Source organism: Scyliorhinus torazame, chromosome 1 (genome assembly GCF_047496885.1).
Source record: "Scyliorhinus torazame isolate Kashiwa2021f chromosome 1, sScyTor2.1, whole genome shotgun sequence".
Lineage (NCBI taxonomy): Eukaryota > Metazoa > Chordata > Chondrichthyes > Carcharhiniformes > Scyliorhinidae > Scyliorhinus > Scyliorhinus torazame.
Window position 1 is genome coordinate 388,004,342 of NC_092707.1, and position 17,600 is coordinate 388,021,941.

Here is a 17,600-nt window from a genome sequence, read left to right on the forward strand (position 1 = left end):
TGTTGAACTTCGAGGACCAATGCACTTTTGCATTTGCTGCCCTCAGGCCGAGAAATCGATCTCGAGACAATTACATTTTGAACCTTTGTGCTTGCTCACAGGTATATACTGCTCTTGGCCTTCCGGTGATTTGAACCAGGAAGATATTAAACCGGCCTTTGTCACTCTGTCTGGGTTTCACCGCAAAATAAGGATTTCCATTTCTGCACAGCCTCTTTTGCGTCCTCGATACCATATACCTCCTTAGCGACTGAGTTAGATTGGAAGTGTACCCACCTCTGTTCTGTTGGCAAACCGTGCCAGCCTACTTTTCTTAGGCTATACGGCATCAAAACCGCCAATTCGGCCCACCCACTGCATGCCAATGTCCATGCCCCAAACCGAGCCTCCGCCCATTTGTCCTCATCTAAATCTCACAGCGTAATCCCCTTCTCACCCAGATGCTTGTCTAGTTTCCTCCCACGTACTTCTGTACGAAAGGTCGCGTATCCTTTGTCCATAAATCTAAAAATTGAACAGATCCAAAAGACGCACTTTTTTTTTCTTCTTTGAAGCTCCTCGATATTCAGCAATGGAAATCTCTGACCCAAGCTGCACAAACCTTACCGACCGCACCCGGTCATTAGTGTGGGATGTCTGACTGTTTGTCTGCGCTATTTACCTTGTGACTTTTGAGGTGAACTTGTTGAAAAGGAACTTATTACAGTTATAGTTATTATCCTGTGATATTTTCCTAGCCATTTTACTTTGTTAGATTTGATTGTATTTGGTTTATTGTTACGTGTACCGAGGTACGGTGAAATCTATTGTTCTGTATACAGTCCAGACAGACCGTTCCATACATGAAAAAACATAGGACGTACGATAAATACACAATGTAAATACATAGGCACAGGCATCGGGTGACGCAGAGGGAGTGTAGTACTACTCAGTAGAGAAGATGCATGAAGAGATCAGATCAGTCTTTTTTTAACTTTAATGACCTTTGTTTCTTTTTACTTTCAAGAGAAAAGAGACCCCAACAGCTAATCGCTTCCCAACACTGTAATCAGCAAGACTACACCATTAACAATGAAGGAATTAGGGGTGGAGTTAGTTGAGGGAGAAATTGCTTCACAGCTCCAGGGTCCCAGGTTCGATTCCAGCTTGGATCACTGTCTGTGCGGAGTCTGCACATCCTCCCCGTGTGTGCGTGGGTTTTTTCCGGGTGCTCTGGTTTCCTCCCACAGTCCAAAGATGCGCAGGTTAGGTGGATTGGCCATGATAAATTGCCCTTAGTGTTGGGTGGGGTTACTGGGTTATGGGGATAGGGTGGCGGTGTTGACCTTGGGTAGGGTGCTCTTTCCAAGAGCCGGTGCAGACCCGATGGGCCGAATGGCCTCCTTCTGCACTGCAAATTCTATGATAATCTATGATCATGTTCTTGCACGTCAGTTTGACCTGAGCAAGCAGGTGGGGCTTGGGTTTAATGCCTCATCTGAAAGACAATGCAGCACCCTCCCCGTCAGCTTCGATTATGAAATGAAATGAAAATCGCTTATTGTCACAAGTAGGCTTCAAATTAAGTTACTGTGAAAAGCCCCTAGTCGCCACATTCCGGCGCCTGTTCGGGGAGGCTGGTACGGGAATCGAACCATGCTGCTGGCCTGCCTTGGTCTGCTTTAAAAGCCAGCAATTTAGCCCAGTGTGCTAAACCAGCCCCATGTTCTGGTCCTCGAGGTGGGCCTTAAACCAAAGGCCTCCTGACTCAGGAGATCAGTTTACAATCACCGGGCCTGCATTAAAAACCGAGAATCTGTGCACCTAGTCTGTCTTTGAAGCCTAAAGAGAGTTTCGATGAAGATTCTGCGAATCTAGGTCATTTTGCAGTGGCTATTTTTGGAGCTGCACACATGCAGACACTGTACCTGAGGTGCAAAAAATAATGAATGTGCCGAAACGCGTGAGTCTCAAGTGCATTTGACTTAGATCTGTCTTGAAGCTATGTTTGAATTATTGTTTTCAACTTTGGATACCCTACTTTCAAAATGGCATTGATTAATTAGAAATAAATAGACTTCCATCAAGCAAGGAAGTTAAGATGAACCTTTCTTTATAAAACAAGGGCACCGTGGTTAGCACTGCTGCCTCACCCGGGGTTGGGTTCAATTCCGGCCTTGGGTGACCATCTGTGTGGAGTTTGCACTTTCTCCTTGTGACTTCATGGGTTTCCTCGGGATGCTCCAGTTTCCTCCCACAGTCCAAAGATGTGCAGGTTAGGTGGGGTTGCAGGGATAGGGTGAGGGGGTGGGCCTTTCCGAGGGTAGATGGGCTGAATGGTCCCCTCTGAACTGCTACGGTTCTATGATTGCTTCAGTCCCAACTGGACCGTGTGTTGTGCTCAGTTCTGGGCACCGCATTTTAGGAAGGATGTGATGTGAAAGCTTTCGAGAGGGTGCAGAAAAGATTCACGAGAAGGTTCCAGGAATGTGGAACTGCAGTGAAAGCTCAGCAAAATGGTCAAAGGGGTTTCTAAAACACATTTCACAAATCTGGTCCCCAGATGTTTTTGTCCCCCTTTCGAGGCGACCATTATTGATTTACCTCGGCTGGTGTGACGTTGGAGATGTGGAGCTGAAGGCAAACTTCGCCTTGTGACTTGGGGTTGCCAACCCTCCAGGGTTAGCCTGGAGTCTCCAGGAATTGAAGATCAATCTCCAGGACCATGCTGTGTGCAGCCCTGGAGAAAAGAAAACTTCAGGACATTGCAACAGATTGGGGTTTTTTTTCGTTGTCATTTTCTTTGGACATTTCTGTTTACCAGATATAAAAATATTGAAATAGGGGTTGATCAGATCAGCTGTTTGACCAACGGTCAAGTATCATCCAATCTGGGTAATGAATCTCCTGACTTTCCAACCAGTGTAGGAAGGCCGTACGTCATAAGGACGGATTGTGTTGGCCGACTAATGGCTGGAGCATGGGGGAGCAAGTGTGATGAAACCTCCAGGAATGCATTTAGTCACAGTTGGCAACCCTAAACCTATCGTGTGAGGAACGTGGATCCTTATTAATGAGTTAAGAGGCTTAGGGGTGACAGGCAGATTATATCTGGGTCTCTGGAACTAAATTCCCACTTCCCACATTCAGTTTCTTAGTGAGACACGTTGAAGCAGGCCGGTGGGGAAAGGGAAAAGAAGTGTCTGTGACCACGCGTGTGAAAGACTGCTGAACTGAGCAGTCCAGCCGCTGAACCGTTTCACATGGAGGTACTTCAGTTTCGATTAACCATAATCTGTTGAATCGGAGAAGCAATTCTCGATGGTTTTACGGGTGGCTTTTATCTGTTTGTATGGTGGGACAGGCAGAACCCAAGATATTTCAAGGTGAAAGGTGCAATTTGACCAAAGTATTAGCATTATTGGAGGTTGAGTGCTGCTCGATGGATCATCTTTGGATTCTGTGCCTGCGCTGTTTTGCAGCTCAATATCGGGACCGTACCCACAAGTATTACCTCTGCTCCTACCTTTCCACGTTTGTGCAACGGTGCAGTTAGAATTAGTGCATCAAATCCTTTCTATGTGCCGGTTCGTCAGGTCAACATACTGCCATGTTGGTGAGGTTTCGCGGTTCCGAAATTTCCTGGATTTTCCGTGTTCAATTTCAAATGGGCTGCGTTTCTCATAAGTCACTTTTATTTTGCCTTTCAACGGAAACCGGGCAGCATTTTATTTAATTTGTTCATGGGATGTGGGCGTCGCAGGCTGGGTCAGCATTTATTGCCCATCCCTAATTGCCCTTGAGGGGCCGGTTAAGAGTCAACCACATTGCTGTGGATCTGGAGTTGAAAGCAATTGAGTTTGTGGGTGGTCAGCTATTGCTGTTCAAATCTACGTCACTTTGGAATTTTATCTCGCCATGTGTGTATATAAATAGAAATTTGCTTGTCCCGTTTTATAGCAAGCTTTTAAAATTCCTGTTATTGATTGCTATTTTGAAATATAAATATCCGAGGATGACTTATCTTCCAAAGACTTTAATCACCCGGATTGCACAATATTAAACTCTATTCAACCGCAAACCCGTCCTCTTTTGTTGGGTTAGTAATATATCTTTCTCTTCACAGGAAGGAATCTCTGCTGCGATGTTCTCAATGCAAAATGGCAAGATACTGCAATGCTACATGCCAGGTAAGCTGTACAAGGTGAATGTTGACGATATTGACGGCACTTTGTCAGCCAATGGGTTGGAGACCGGGCAGAACCTGCGGCAGGACTCGCAGCAAGCAGTCTAACTTAGGGTAAACAGAGACTGCTTGAGAAGAGTCTCCACGAACTATGGCAAACAACCCATGACCAAAACTACTGCAACATCTCCTGATAGCAGCGAGGCGATTGCTCCAGCAGAGTGCAGTGAGCGCAGGGGTAGCTAAACGGCACAAATTATCTGCATACGATCCATCACCGCCACTTAAAGCAGTAAAAAGAAAGACTTGCATTTATGTAGCGACTTTCATGACCACCTGAAAGCACTTTGCAGCCAATGAAGTACATTTTTATTGAATTTATACAGAGCCTTTCAGGAACTCATGATATCACAATGGACATTGTAGCCAACTGAGAACCTTTTTTAAAAGTAAATTTCAATAAAATAAAAAATAAAAATTTAGAGTACCCAATTCTTTTTTTTCCAATTAAGGGGCAATTTAGCGTGGCCAATTCACCTACCCTACACACCGTATTGGGTTGTGGGGGTGAGACCCACACAGACATGGGAAAAAAATGTGCAGCCCTCCACACGGACAGTGACCGGGGCCGGGATTGAACCCGGATCCTCAGCGCCGTGAGGCAGCAGTGCGTCACCATGCCGCCCCAGCCATTTAAGAACCTCAGAAGTGTATCGTTGTAATGTAGCAAAGGCGACACCCAATTTATACGCAGCAAGCTCCCACAAGCAGCGACGTGATGATGATGACCAAGTTGACGAGGGGCAATTGCCCACTGATCTCCTTTCTGGCTGGGTCTTGCGGTATTAAATGCAGTATCAAGATAAAATGCAGGGGCCCGAGAGGTACTTGAAAAAACAGGCTACTGATTTTTGCTGCGCACCAGTTTAAAAAAAAAACTTTCGGATAACTGAAGCTGCGTTGCTATGGTGGTTGAGGTGTACCTTGGGAGTATACATAATTAGCACTGGCTCGCAAAGGAACTTGGAGAGAGAGACAATTGGTTATATAGCCCGAAGGAAGGGGACACTGATGGTTGTTGAATTCCATGCTCAACAACTCAATAAATAGTGGCCTCCGATTTAACTGTCTGAAAAACCTTGGGTCGCAGGAGTCTGACATTGATCCACATCTGCTTCATAAACAAAGATAGTGCTTTAACCAAAGAAGCAGCACTTTGGCAGGTCCTGTGATGATTTTGAGTGTTTGCAGCCAAATAAATTAAACGAATGTCGAAATAAATGGCCAATTTTGAGGGGATGTCTGCCTGTTACTGGAATTGAGCGAAAATAAAACAACCTTGTGTCTCGGCTCTACAGCAGACTGAAATGTCTCGTCAGCACATCTAATGGTCCCCGCTGTCCAAAATAATCGTTGATTGTGTGCAGCAACCAAAGATGTTTCAGCGTGAAAGGTGCAATTTAAAAAAAAAAAAAGTATTACAGTCATTGGAGATTCAATTCTTGCTGATGGGCCATCTTTGGACTCAACGCCTGTCCTGTTTTGCAGCTCCGTGTCATGGCTGTAACACGGGTATTATTTTTTTTACAGAATTGCCACATTGCAGAAGGAGGCCATACGGCCCATCGTGTCTGCACGGTCTTCAAATGAGCAATTCACCGAGTGCTAATTGCCCGCCCTCTCCTCCGTAACCCTGCACATTCTTCCTTTTCCAACAACGGACTAGTTTCCTTTGGAATGCTTCGATTGAACGTGCCGCCAGCACACACTTGGGTGGCGCATTCCAGACCCCAATCGCCGGCTGAGTGAAAACATCTCTCCTCGTCTCGCTTGTGCATCTTTTAACAAGATATTTTACCACAGATTTTGTAAAAGTAGACAGAACACAGAACAACTTAAAAGCAGGTCAGATATGTCCAGCTGGATTTTACAGCCACCACCCCCCCCCCCCCCCACCCGACACACACACACACACACAGACTGTGTGCTTTCAGCGAGGGTGGGGAATGCAAAATATATTGGGTGGCGAGCCCACCTCTTTCCTGCCCAGCCCTGACCCATTCACCCTAATATGGGGTGGGGGGGGGGGGTAATGGTGCCCACTAGATTGCCCACCTCCTACCCCTTAGGCCTATTGAGGCTTTTAACTTCCCAGTTAAGTGGAGGTTAACGGTCGCCATCTGCCCTGACTGTCATACAACATTGGACAGTGTCAGATGGGTCAGAGTGTAAAGGTTCTTCCACCAACGCAAAGGGTTTATCTCTATCAACAATGTCTAAACCTCTTTTTTTTTTTACAAGCTGCTTTTTTGAAAGGGTAGGAAGGAAGTGGTGGGGGTGGGGGTGGGGGGGAGGCAGATCAATTGGGGATGATGGATGCCCTGTATGTATCAGGGGCGTACCATGCCCCCTCCTGAAGCTGTCACCTTCTCACCCCCTCCCCCCATTTTTGTTACTCTTTCCCTTACCTCCAAAACCTGCCCCCACTCCCTCGGGTGCCTGATCTCTTCCCACCCTAAAACCCCATGTCTTGTCTCCTTCGGAATCCCATCGACAATCTCCACGATCTTCCCTGCAATCCCAGTCTGATGTTGCGGAGTCTGTTAGATCGGCCGACCAATCAGATTCACTGGCACATCTTGAGGGTGGGACTTCCTCCCGTTGAGGGACGGAGGCCCGACCCTCAGCCCGTTGGTGCCGTCCCCAGCATGTTATCACTTCAGTCAAGCTTTATAACAATTGCACAAAAATCCAGCGCAGTCACTTCAGCTCTCTACTTTGCTCCCTACACTGCCCTTTCTGTCCTCGGCCTGCTGCAGTGTTCCAGTGAAGCTTTACCCAAGCTCGAGGAGCAGCACCTCATCTTTCAACTCCACACTCTGCATCCTCTGCCTTCACCTTGACTCATTTTTGCTGGTTCTGTCCTGTTATGTATTGTCGCCAGTGCCCTCCTGTATAGTGTGTCATCTGATGATTATGTGGTGACATCATCAGAGGCACTTTCGAGATTTCCCTCCCTTTGTAGACTCTGAGCAAGCAAAACCTCTGCAACAAACTCAGACAACTGGTTAAATAACGTACTGTGTGGCAACTTGGTTATACTTTGTCTATACTATAACTTAAAGTAAATGCCACAAACATAGGTGCAATTTAACTAAATGGGAACAAAATCCCATAGTGAGCACGGAGAAACACAACGCTATTGAACAGCACTTGGGTTGGATAGGGGGCCTAGTAGGGAGTGTACGATCAAGGCCACACGCAGCCCCATTTTTTGCACTGAGGGGCTCCGCTCGCCAGAACTCCTCAGTGTAGCGAGAAATCGGAACAACATTTTTAAATGGCATCCCGATCACTGGAGCCCCCCAACACCCCCGCAGGGCACCCCCTGCCCGATTGCCAATGTGTGAAAAATGCCAGCCTGGCAGTGCCAACATGGTGCCCTGGCAGTGCCCCTGCAAGCTGGCTGTGACATCTGGAGACCTTGGCAGTGCTAGGCTGGCATCCAGGTGGCACTTTCAGGTGCCCAGATGGCACCAGCAGTGCTGGTGTACCATCCTGCCCAAAGGGCATACACCTGGGGGCCACTGATCCCCTGGGAGACCCCGAGTGCCATTCCGTCTGGTCCCTGTTTGTGGAGACCAAGGTAGGTGAAGGGGATAGATCCCAACGTCTCGGGTGCCTCGGAAAACAGCTTATTACAGTGAGACTAGCTGTCTCACTCTAATGTGCAGATTTGCCAAAAAGTGATCTCGGGATGCATGGGATTTACATCACCATGTCTCGTGAGGTAGAGGGCAGAACCTCCTCCATTCTCTGGTGGTGAGCTTGCAGGCGGGAAGGGCACTGGATTAGGCAGGATAGTAACATACCTGAACCCTGCCACCTTCCTGCCTCTGCCCGCATTAAGCTCCGCGCAGTAAGGCCCATGGTCGACTTTCCCACCTCACTGCCAATTGAGACGCTTAAGTAGGCAGTTAACGACCACCTTAAGGGCCTCGTCTCGCCGCCGCCGCTGGTGGCAGGTAAAACCATGCAGTCAGCTTATTGCCTCGGGGCAATTCCTGGTCCAGGGATTTGACACCAGGAAGGGGGGGGTGCTACTGAGAGCCACAACCCTGCCGTTGTTGCTGAGCCCCTACCCCCCTCTCTCCCCGCGAACTTCTCCACTCCCTCTTGGGATTTCAGCATCTTGCCATTTCGGCAGAAGTAATGCCCCCCCCCCCCCCCCCCCCCCACCTCCGCTCTATGGCACTGCTGAGCATGAGACCCGCTGGCCTGTGATTGGCTATTAGCTCTTGGTCGGCAAGACTTCTGCCCCCTGGGGTCTTGACTCCAGGGGAAGGCCCAGTGCAGACCTCGCCCTTGGCTTCAACAAAATTCTGCTCATTAACTCTCTCACCCCACAGATGCTGGCTGCCCTGTTGAGCATTCCCGCCATTTTCTGTTTTTTATTTCAGACTTCCAACATCTACATGTACTGTGCTTTTGCATTCAATAGATTTAAATAAAAAAACTTTTTTTAATCAGGCGGGTATTAGAGAACCAAGGCGGGTCGATGAGTCTACCATGCATTACCTATGACCAATGGAGAGAGCTCAAGGACTGAATGGCCTATCCCTGCCTTGAATAGCTATTTTCTGTTGATTAACTTTGTCAGTCGAGGGTTCTATTCAGTGTTAAATTATTATTTCTTTGCATCTTTCAAGTTCCTTTCTCGTTGTGTAAAACCAAGGCTTGTGGGAAATCAGAATTGAAGTTACTTCGGGCGAAATGCTTTGTTTCTCAGTGAAGCTCCTCATTTCCCCCAAGGACAAAACCACAATTGAGGAAAGAGAAGACAAAAGCGTGGAATATTAAAAAACCTGCTCACGGTGTGAAAGCAAAGACCTTCGATCGATTGGAGTCAAAAGGAAAATTCTGCAGATGCTGAAAATGAGGGATGGAGAAGGGAAAATGCTGGAAAAGCAGTTCCACAGGAACGGCCCGGTGGCACCATTCGGGAAAGGCATGGGTGGTCCCCTGTGGAGTCCGGACTAATATTCATCCCTCCAGTAAACATCATAAGAACAGATCGGCCATTTGGTAGAACGGAACTTTGATTGCTGAAAAAGAGACACAGTCAAAGTTTTTTGTCTTGTACTCAGCAGGACAATTCACAAGAGTACCAAGAGGGGCCAACAATTTATACTTCAAGAGAAGAGAGTGCTGATTGATTGGCAAGTGGACTGTGATTAATTGAGGCGTTGCCAAAGAGAGTGCACTAGTTCACTGATAACTGACAGTTAACTACCAAGCGTTGTTTAAATTCAAACCATGCAGGTTGACTCTGGTCAAGGCAACGCCCTGGGGAATGAACCTGAGAATGACTGTGTAGTTGAAAAAGGCACAATGCATTTACATGTTCTTTCTGTCTGCAAAGAACAGGGCTCTGTGTATGAACATATGTCGCTTCCAGCATGCATAATTAAGCCACGCTGAGCCAAATGATAATCTTAAATTGGTTGTCAGTGCAATTCTCAGCACATTGAGGATTGTTCAGTAAGTGCTGTCCAATCACATCTAATGTTGGATACCATAGGTGCAATTTACCAACCTTGTTGTGCCTGACTTGGGAAGAGCTCTCGCGGGATTCATGACACTCGAGATGTCTTGCGAGTTTCACCCGAAACTGCGAGATATTGCATGTGGATCTTGCCCTCGCTGGGTCGTTGAATTAATTCAGGACTGAGTTGGTTAGATTTTTGGTAAACAAGGAAGTCACGGGTTATTGGGGGGAGACAAGAAAAAATGGAGTTGAGACCTCAACAAGAGCAGCCATTATCTTATTGAATGGCGGAACAGGACTAAATGGCTTTACTCCTGCCCCTAAGTCCTATGTTCCTAAGTTGGCAAAATGCAAAACGAGTCCTGATAGTGGCTCTTGTCTGAGATTGCACTCACCTGCTGGTGGCCTGAGTAAGAAAAAACATGGGAATGGGCAGGATTTGAGAGTGTCAATGGGAATGCTGTACTTCTTTAGTACTGAAGGTGATATGAGAGTCATTTTGTGTCAGAGAAATGCATTGTATCCTTGACAACTGCCTGGAAAGAAGGCTTTTTCCAATTGTTCCAGCCTTTTCCCATGTTCTGGGGGTATTGTACACCTGAGTAGCCATTTCTCCATAATCAATCCAACAAAATACGGCAAAGTTGGTTGATTCTGTAACTCAAAATTCTCTTGCTCCAGTTCTGCTACAACATTGTGTAGCTTTCTCTCCCAATCATTTTAAAAAGAATCAACACTCTGCTCAGCCATCCTCTTCAACTCAACAATCAGGTTCTCTTCGCTTTCTCGGATTATCTGCGATTCACATCCGGGCTCTGAACTCTCTTTTCTTGCTTTTTATTCATCCCCTCTGCTTCCTTTGTTAAAATTTCTATACAGTGTCTTTAGCTCTTCATTTTAAACCTCCTTTTGAACTTGTGCCAATTTGAGTGGATTCAGTCCATATGGATGTTGTTTAATTGGAACAGAAATCCCTACATCGACATCCTATATAATCACCATCGTACTTCCTAGTTTGTTCACACATACATTTCTATGTGATTGTAATAGCTTTTTCAGGTCACTCTAAATTTCCTCTGGAAGGCAACTCAATAATTTACCCCCCAACTTCTTATTATTTTCTCATTGTCCAATCTAATTTGAGGAATGTTGAATTCAGAATCCTCTGGATTAACCTCTTCCCCCTGAGTTATAACAACTAATACATTCTCCTTCTTTCCTTCCCCATCAAAATACCTTATGAGCATATTACCAGGATATGTGTGACATGTACATGAAAATTCAACTACATTCTTCTGCAGTCCAGGCCAAACAATTTTCTCATGTAATAACACTCCGGTATATTCTGTATAGGCTTTGTGATATAACTGCTTTATCTCTGAAACCTTCTGTTGTAACTATTTTTCCTAAACTAAGGATATCAGCTTCATCCTCCACCTGCTCTTGTCCATTATCAACAATCTGTCAAAGATTGTTCCTGATAACTGAACCTCGGCCCCTCTCGGATCGATCTACCCAAATGGGATCAGAGTTCCATAGTGAGCGTGTTTACCTGAGTATTTCCCGGTGCTGGGAGTGTGGAGAAACACCATACTATTGAATGCCCATTCGGGTAGATATGGGGCCTCAGCAAGGTACGACCCGATGAGGTTGCACTTAGTCCCGTTTTCTGCACTGAGGAGCTTCACTCACCGAAGCTCCTCAGAGCAGAAGGAAATTTGTATGCCATTTTAAAATGCTGCCCCGATCTCCCGACCCCCCGACGCGACCCCTGAACTGTGCAAAGCCCCAACTCACCTATAAGGGGGTCCTCAGGCTCCCTCGCAACCCCCCGCACCTGCGCAGGGTACCCCCATGCCCAATTTACAGATGTGGGAAAATGACAGCTTGGCACCTTGGCAGTGCCAGCCTGGCACCCTGGCCAGCCACTTCCAGCTGGCAGTATCACCTGGGCACCTTGACAGTGCTGACTGTCATGTTCTATAGACTGGCCGATATGAATGATGCACTACAGAACATCTAGTTTAAATAATTTATTTTGAAACATCTGCGTGTTAAAGATAACTGGAATAACTAAATAACTAACTACTAACGCTAACTATTATAGAGCAACTGCAAAATACGTCTAGCCACCAACACAACTTACTCCCAACTGCCTCGAGGCACAGAGCCGCATGGTAGACTTGCACTGCCACCTGCTGGTCGGAGGTTGTGTATAATATATGCAGAATTGCTTTATGCATCTCATCACACCTCCCATTAACTATGCCAACTACAACCCAAAAGTACACCACATTCTTGTCTTGTTACAAAAGGCTACATTTCCCCTGCAAAAAGCAATGACTTTCTCCCTTTGTGATCACAACAAAAATACTCGATACAAGCATTTCTCATATTCGTCACAAGAGGGAGAATTAGCCGTGGTCTACCAAGGACCATAGACATTTTTCTGTGTTAGGGAGAAACAATTTGTTTTATATAGCTTGCCGGGGGGGGGGGGGGGGGGGGCAGTCTGTAAGTGTGGGGTAAGTTGACAAGATGAGCCTTCACAAACTACCACAGCGGGTGCGGGTATTGAACCTGTGCCATTGGTGACATCCTGCACCACACTCCAGCCATCTAACCGGCTGAGCCAATGCATTCCCTTGGCTTTTGCGTTTTTAAAAAGTAGGGGCTGAGAGCCTATTCATCTTGCTGTATATGGCCAGAGTAACCCCAGGTGGCATGGCCTTCACCTTTGCAGCCACCGTATTGACCTTAGACTGCAGAACCCATCGAGAAACTTGATTGCGGATTTTGATTTGATGGTGAGGGCTCGCCTACAGGTGTGTCGGCATTACCTGATCTTGCAAAGCGAAAATGTAAGCCTCGAGCCTGAACGTGTCCTTGTCAGAAGATGGTTTGATTTGAAAACCTTGATGAGTTAATTGCTCTGTGCTGATGGCGGAATTGGAGGGATTGTGCACCTGATTCGCATTGGCTGCATTGGTGGCTTTGTGTGGAGCGAGCTCTGCTCATTACTCAGCTTCCTATGCAATAAAAGCCTACCCTTTTCTACATGTGAGAGATCCAGACGCCTCTCCCTGTGTGGCCACGTTTATTCAATCTCTCCCATTGTCCTTATTATTTAGTGTTGTGAATTTTCCACTGCTTCATTTCACTTCTGCCTTTCTTTCTATTGTTCAATATCCTGTCATTATATCTGCAGTTCATTGATTTTTAAAATGTAATTCTTTATCTTTTTAATGAGGTCTGAAAGGACTTGTTATGAAGCAACAATTCTCTGAGTGTTGGTGCCTTAAATAACTTTGAAACTAAATGGAGCATTAGTGTCAGAATTTAACTCCATCTCCAAGCACTGAATGCTGATTGCGGAGGTTACACATGTTCTCTTGGCCCTCAGTACACACGATCTCTCTCGCGCGCATTCTCACTGCACATGGTTAAACACCGTCCTTCTCTCAGACCTTTGGTCTCTCTCCTTTGGTCCTCCGTGTGTGAGGCCATCTCTCTCTCTCTCTCTCTCTCCCCCTTTTTCTGTCAACCCTGTGCCCAAAATGGGTGTCTGACCAAACAGCAGAAGACATATATCAGGGGTACAAGACCTCCAGCCCACCTCATACTCTGATCCCAATGACTCTTGCGGTAGGGAGAGCTGGGGTACTTTGAACTCCGTTGACGCCTGCTATTGATGTTGTAATGCCAATCACGCAGTAGTTTAGAGTTAGAGTATGTATAATTGCAACTCTAAAGTTAAGTACACAACACCAGACTTGAGTCAAACTGTAAATGACTATTAAGTCCGGCACAAGCTGGAGGAGCAGCATCTCATCTCTCTCTCTCTCTCTCTCTCTCTCTCTCTCCCCCCCCCCCCCCCCACCACCACCACCACCACCACCACTCCGGCCCACACCAGGCCATTTGTCTATTGTTCTTAAAGTTGCTACTGTTTGTTGCAATCTCTTTACAGCTTCGACACTTTCCCCTTGCTTTCAGTTCTGATGAAGAGCCAGAGGGCTCAAAGTGCCAACTCTGTTTCTCTCCCCATAGCTGCTAGCAGACCTGTTGAGTTTTTACAGCATCCACTGTTCTTGTTTCAGATTCCAGCATCCGCAGTATTCTGCTAATTGTGGAGATTTCAGGAATTCCTACCTTTTGAAGAAGTACTGCCCTTCTCTCCAATGGGATTTTCATTTGTCTCTTTCAGCATGCTCACCTTCATTGCTTTCCATTTCCCTCCTGGTGTTTGATAATGTGTTTCCCAAAACTCGCATTCACACCCACGTTTCCTTCCTCGGCGACTGTCGCCTTCTCCGATGTACACCACGTGGATTCTAACTGAGGTGCCATCATCTTTCGAATCCACCCAGGATTACAGGCATCTCCGGGACTTACAAAGCTCATCAGACTGTTGTTCGCACCACATCCTGAGATTCGTGCTCCGTGCCGTGCGCCGCCATATGCACACATTCCACCTCTCTCTCCAGCAGCACCAACTCGCCCTATCTCAAAGCCGCAAGCTCCAGAAACGTAGTTAACAATGCCCATCTGGGACCCTCCACACCTTACTGTCCCTCTGACCCCATTCCTTCTCCAAAAGCCAGCCTCTGCCGTGTATTTACCAAACCCTCTGACCTGCCCCTCTCTGGTGCTGAACATTTTGAGCTCAGCAAAGGACCCCGTTTCGCCCCCTTATGTCCTCACCTCAATGAATTTTGGCTCGGTGCGATACTGAATTCTTCTTGTCACCTCCTCTCCATGCTCACTTCTTTAGGCAGGAATCTTTCCCTGATTCAATAGATTCTTTCAGCCACCTCCAGTATTCCTCCTCTCCCTGCATCCCACCCTCTGGCCTCCTACTTGCTCTTGATCTTTTCATTGAGAACTGTCAACGCGACATTGGCCGTCTCAATTTCTCTGCTCCTCTCACCCATTCTGACGTGTCTTCCTCTGAACTTCCTGCACTCTGTGCACTCAGGTCCAACGGTGAGCTTGTGATCAAACCTGTTGACAAGGGTGGTGCTGTTGTTATCTGACATACTGACCTGTACCTCCCAGAGGCTGAGTGCCAAATCTCAGGCACTTCCTCCTACCTCCCTAGTGGTAGGGAAATTACTGGAGCGAATTCTTCGAGACAGGATCTACTCCCATTTGGAAGCAAATGGACGTATTAGTGAGAGGCAGCACGATTTTGTGAAGGGGAGGTCGTGTCTCACTAACTTGGTAGAGTTTGTCGAGAAGGTCACAAAGATGATTGATGCAGGTAGGGGCAGTGGATGTTGTCTATATGGACTTCAGTAAGGCCTTTGACCAGGTCTCTCATGGCAGACTGGTACAAAAGGTGAAGTCACACCGGATCAGAGATGAGCTGGCAAGATGGATACGGAACTGTCTAGGTCATAGAGGCAGAGAGTAGCAATGGAAGGGCGCTTTTCTGATTGGAGGGCTGTGACAAGTGGTGTTCCGCAGGGATCAGTGCTGGGACCTTTGCTCTTTGTAATATATATAAATGATTTGGAGGAAAATGTAACTGGTCTGATTAATAAGTTTGCGGACGACACAAAGGTTGGTGGAATTGCGGATAGCGATGAGGACTGTCAGAATATACAGCAGGATTTAGATCATTTGGAGACTTGGACGGAGAGATGGCAGATGGAGTTTAATGTGTACAAATGTGAAGTCATGTATTTTGGAAGGTCTAATACAGGTAGGGAATATACAGTGAATGGTAGAACCCTCGAGTATTGACAGTCAGAGAGATCTAGGTGTACAGGTCCACAGGTCACTGAAAGGGGCAACACAGGTGGAGAAGATAGTCAAGAAGGCATACGGCATGCTTGCCTTCATTGGCCAGGGCATGGAGTATAAAAATTGGCAAGTCATGTTGCAGCTGTATTGAACCTTAGTTAGGCCGCACTTGGAGTATAGTGTTCAATTCTGGTCGCCACACTACCAGAAGGATGTGGAGGCTTTGGAGTGGGTGCAGAAGAGATTTACCAGGATGTTGCCTGGTATGGAGGGCATTAGCTATGATGAGAGGTTGAATAAATTTGGTTTGTTCTCACTGGAACGACAGAGGTTGAGGTCTAGAAAATTATGAGGGGCGTAGACAGAGTGGATAGTCAGAGGCTTATTCCCAGGGTAGAAGTGTCAATTAATAGGGGGCATAGGATTAAGGTGTGAGGGGCAAGGTTTACAGGAGGTGTACGAGGCAAGTTTTTTTACACAGAGGGTAGTGGGTGCCTGCAACTCGCTACCGGAGGAGGTGGTGGAAGCAGGGACGATAGTGAATTTTAAGGGGCGTCTTGACAAATACATGAATAGGATGGGAACAGAGGGATACGGACCTGGAAGTGTAGAAGATTTTAGTTTAGACGAGCAGCATGGTTGACGCAGGCTTGGAGGGCCGAAGGTCCAGTCCCTGTGCCGTACTTTTCTTTGTTCTTTGTTCCCCCTGGACCACGACCCCACCATCAAACATCAAACCATTGTTTCCAGGGTGGCCTCTGACCTCATCACCTCTGGTAATCATCCCTCTACAGCCTCCAAACTCCAGAGTCCCCCAACACCGCTTCTACCTCCTTCCCAAAATCCACAAACAGGGCTGTCCTGGTAGGCCCATCATATCAGCCTGTTTCTGCCCCACAAAACTAATTTCTTCCTCTCTGGACTCCATCCTCCCCCCTTGTCCAGTCTCTTCCCACCTACATTCATAATTTATCTGATGCCCGATATCATATCAGCAATTCCCAGTTACCTGGTCCTAACCTCTTCCTCGTCACAATGGATATCCAAATCCCTCTACACCTCCATCCCCAACCAGGATTGTCTCAGGGTTCTCTGCTTCTTCCCCGAGCCCTGCACAATCACCATCCACCACCACTCGCCTCCACTTGGCTGACCTTGTTCCGTCACAAAATATTTTCTCCTTTAACTTGTCTCACTTCCTACAAATAAAGGTGTTGGCTACGGATACCTGCATGGGTCCCAGTTATGCCTGTCATGTTATGGGTTAGGTGGAACACTCCTTATTCCAAGTCCTATTCAGGCCCACACTCACAACCCTTTCCGTTGTGTGTACATTGAGAGTACCTAATTATCTTTTTCCAATTAAGGGGCAATTTAGCGTGGCCAATCCACCTACCCTGCACATCTTTGTGTTGTAGGGATGAGACCCATACAGACACGGGGAGAATGTGCAAACTGCACATGGACAGTGACCCAAGGCCGGGGTCGAACCTGGGTCCTCAACATCGTGAGGCAGCACTGCTGACAACTGCGCCACCGTGCCGCCCTTTCCGTTGCATCGATGATTGTGTCAGTGCTGCTTCATGCTTTTGTCTGGACCTGGAGACATTTAGCAATTTTGCTTGCAATTTCCACCCTTCTCTCACCTTCACATGGTCTATCTCTGGTACATCACTTCCTTTCTTTGACCTCTCTGTCTCCATTTCTGGTGACAGACTGACCAATATTCATTATGAAGCTACCAACTTGTAATGACTTAGGCCAGGCCTTTGAGATTGGCCAATTAGAATAAGAGTTCCCTGATTAGTGGCCCAATCATGGAACCCCTTTCTCTGTATACAATAGGGAGTGCCAGATCCTCAGCACTCCCGGTGTAGACAGTAAGCTGAATGCACCTGGTTGTTCGGCTGTTGGTTTTCTAAATAAAAGGAATTCCGGTGAAGGGACTTCTGCCTTTGTGAAATTATTGCACAGCTCCTGTAGCTACCTCGACTACAGCTCCTCACACCCTGCTCCCTGTAAAGACTCCATCCTATTATCCCAATTTCTTCACCTCTCTCTCAGCTGCTCTGATGGCTTCCTGCTTGCTCTTGATCTTTTCATTGAGAACTGTCAACTCAACATTGGCCACCTCAATTT

At 46.9% G+C, this 17,600-nt stretch overlaps 1 protein-coding gene across 4 annotated transcripts in view; it reads left to right on the forward strand.

Moving 5' to 3' along the window:
* The window catches only part of smyd3 (SET and MYND domain containing 3), a 1,068,428-nt gene that overhangs the window by 209,167 nt on the left and 841,661 nt on the right, over positions 1 to 17,600 (forward strand). For 2 of the 4 annotated variants that reach the window (XR_011948475.1, XM_072512909.1), the window contains exon 2: positions 4,106 to 4,169. The exons of 1 other annotated variant lie outside the window; for it this stretch is intronic. Coding sequence is in view for 2 of the 3 variants with exons in the window: in XM_072512909.1 (XP_072369010.1) it covers positions 4,106 to 4,169 (64 nt within the window). In the remaining variant the exon portion in view is untranslated. Of the gene's footprint in view, positions 1 to 4,105; positions 4,184 to 17,600 lie in introns of all 4 variants that reach the window. One more of the 4 variants, XM_072512917.1, reaches the window with a different exon arrangement.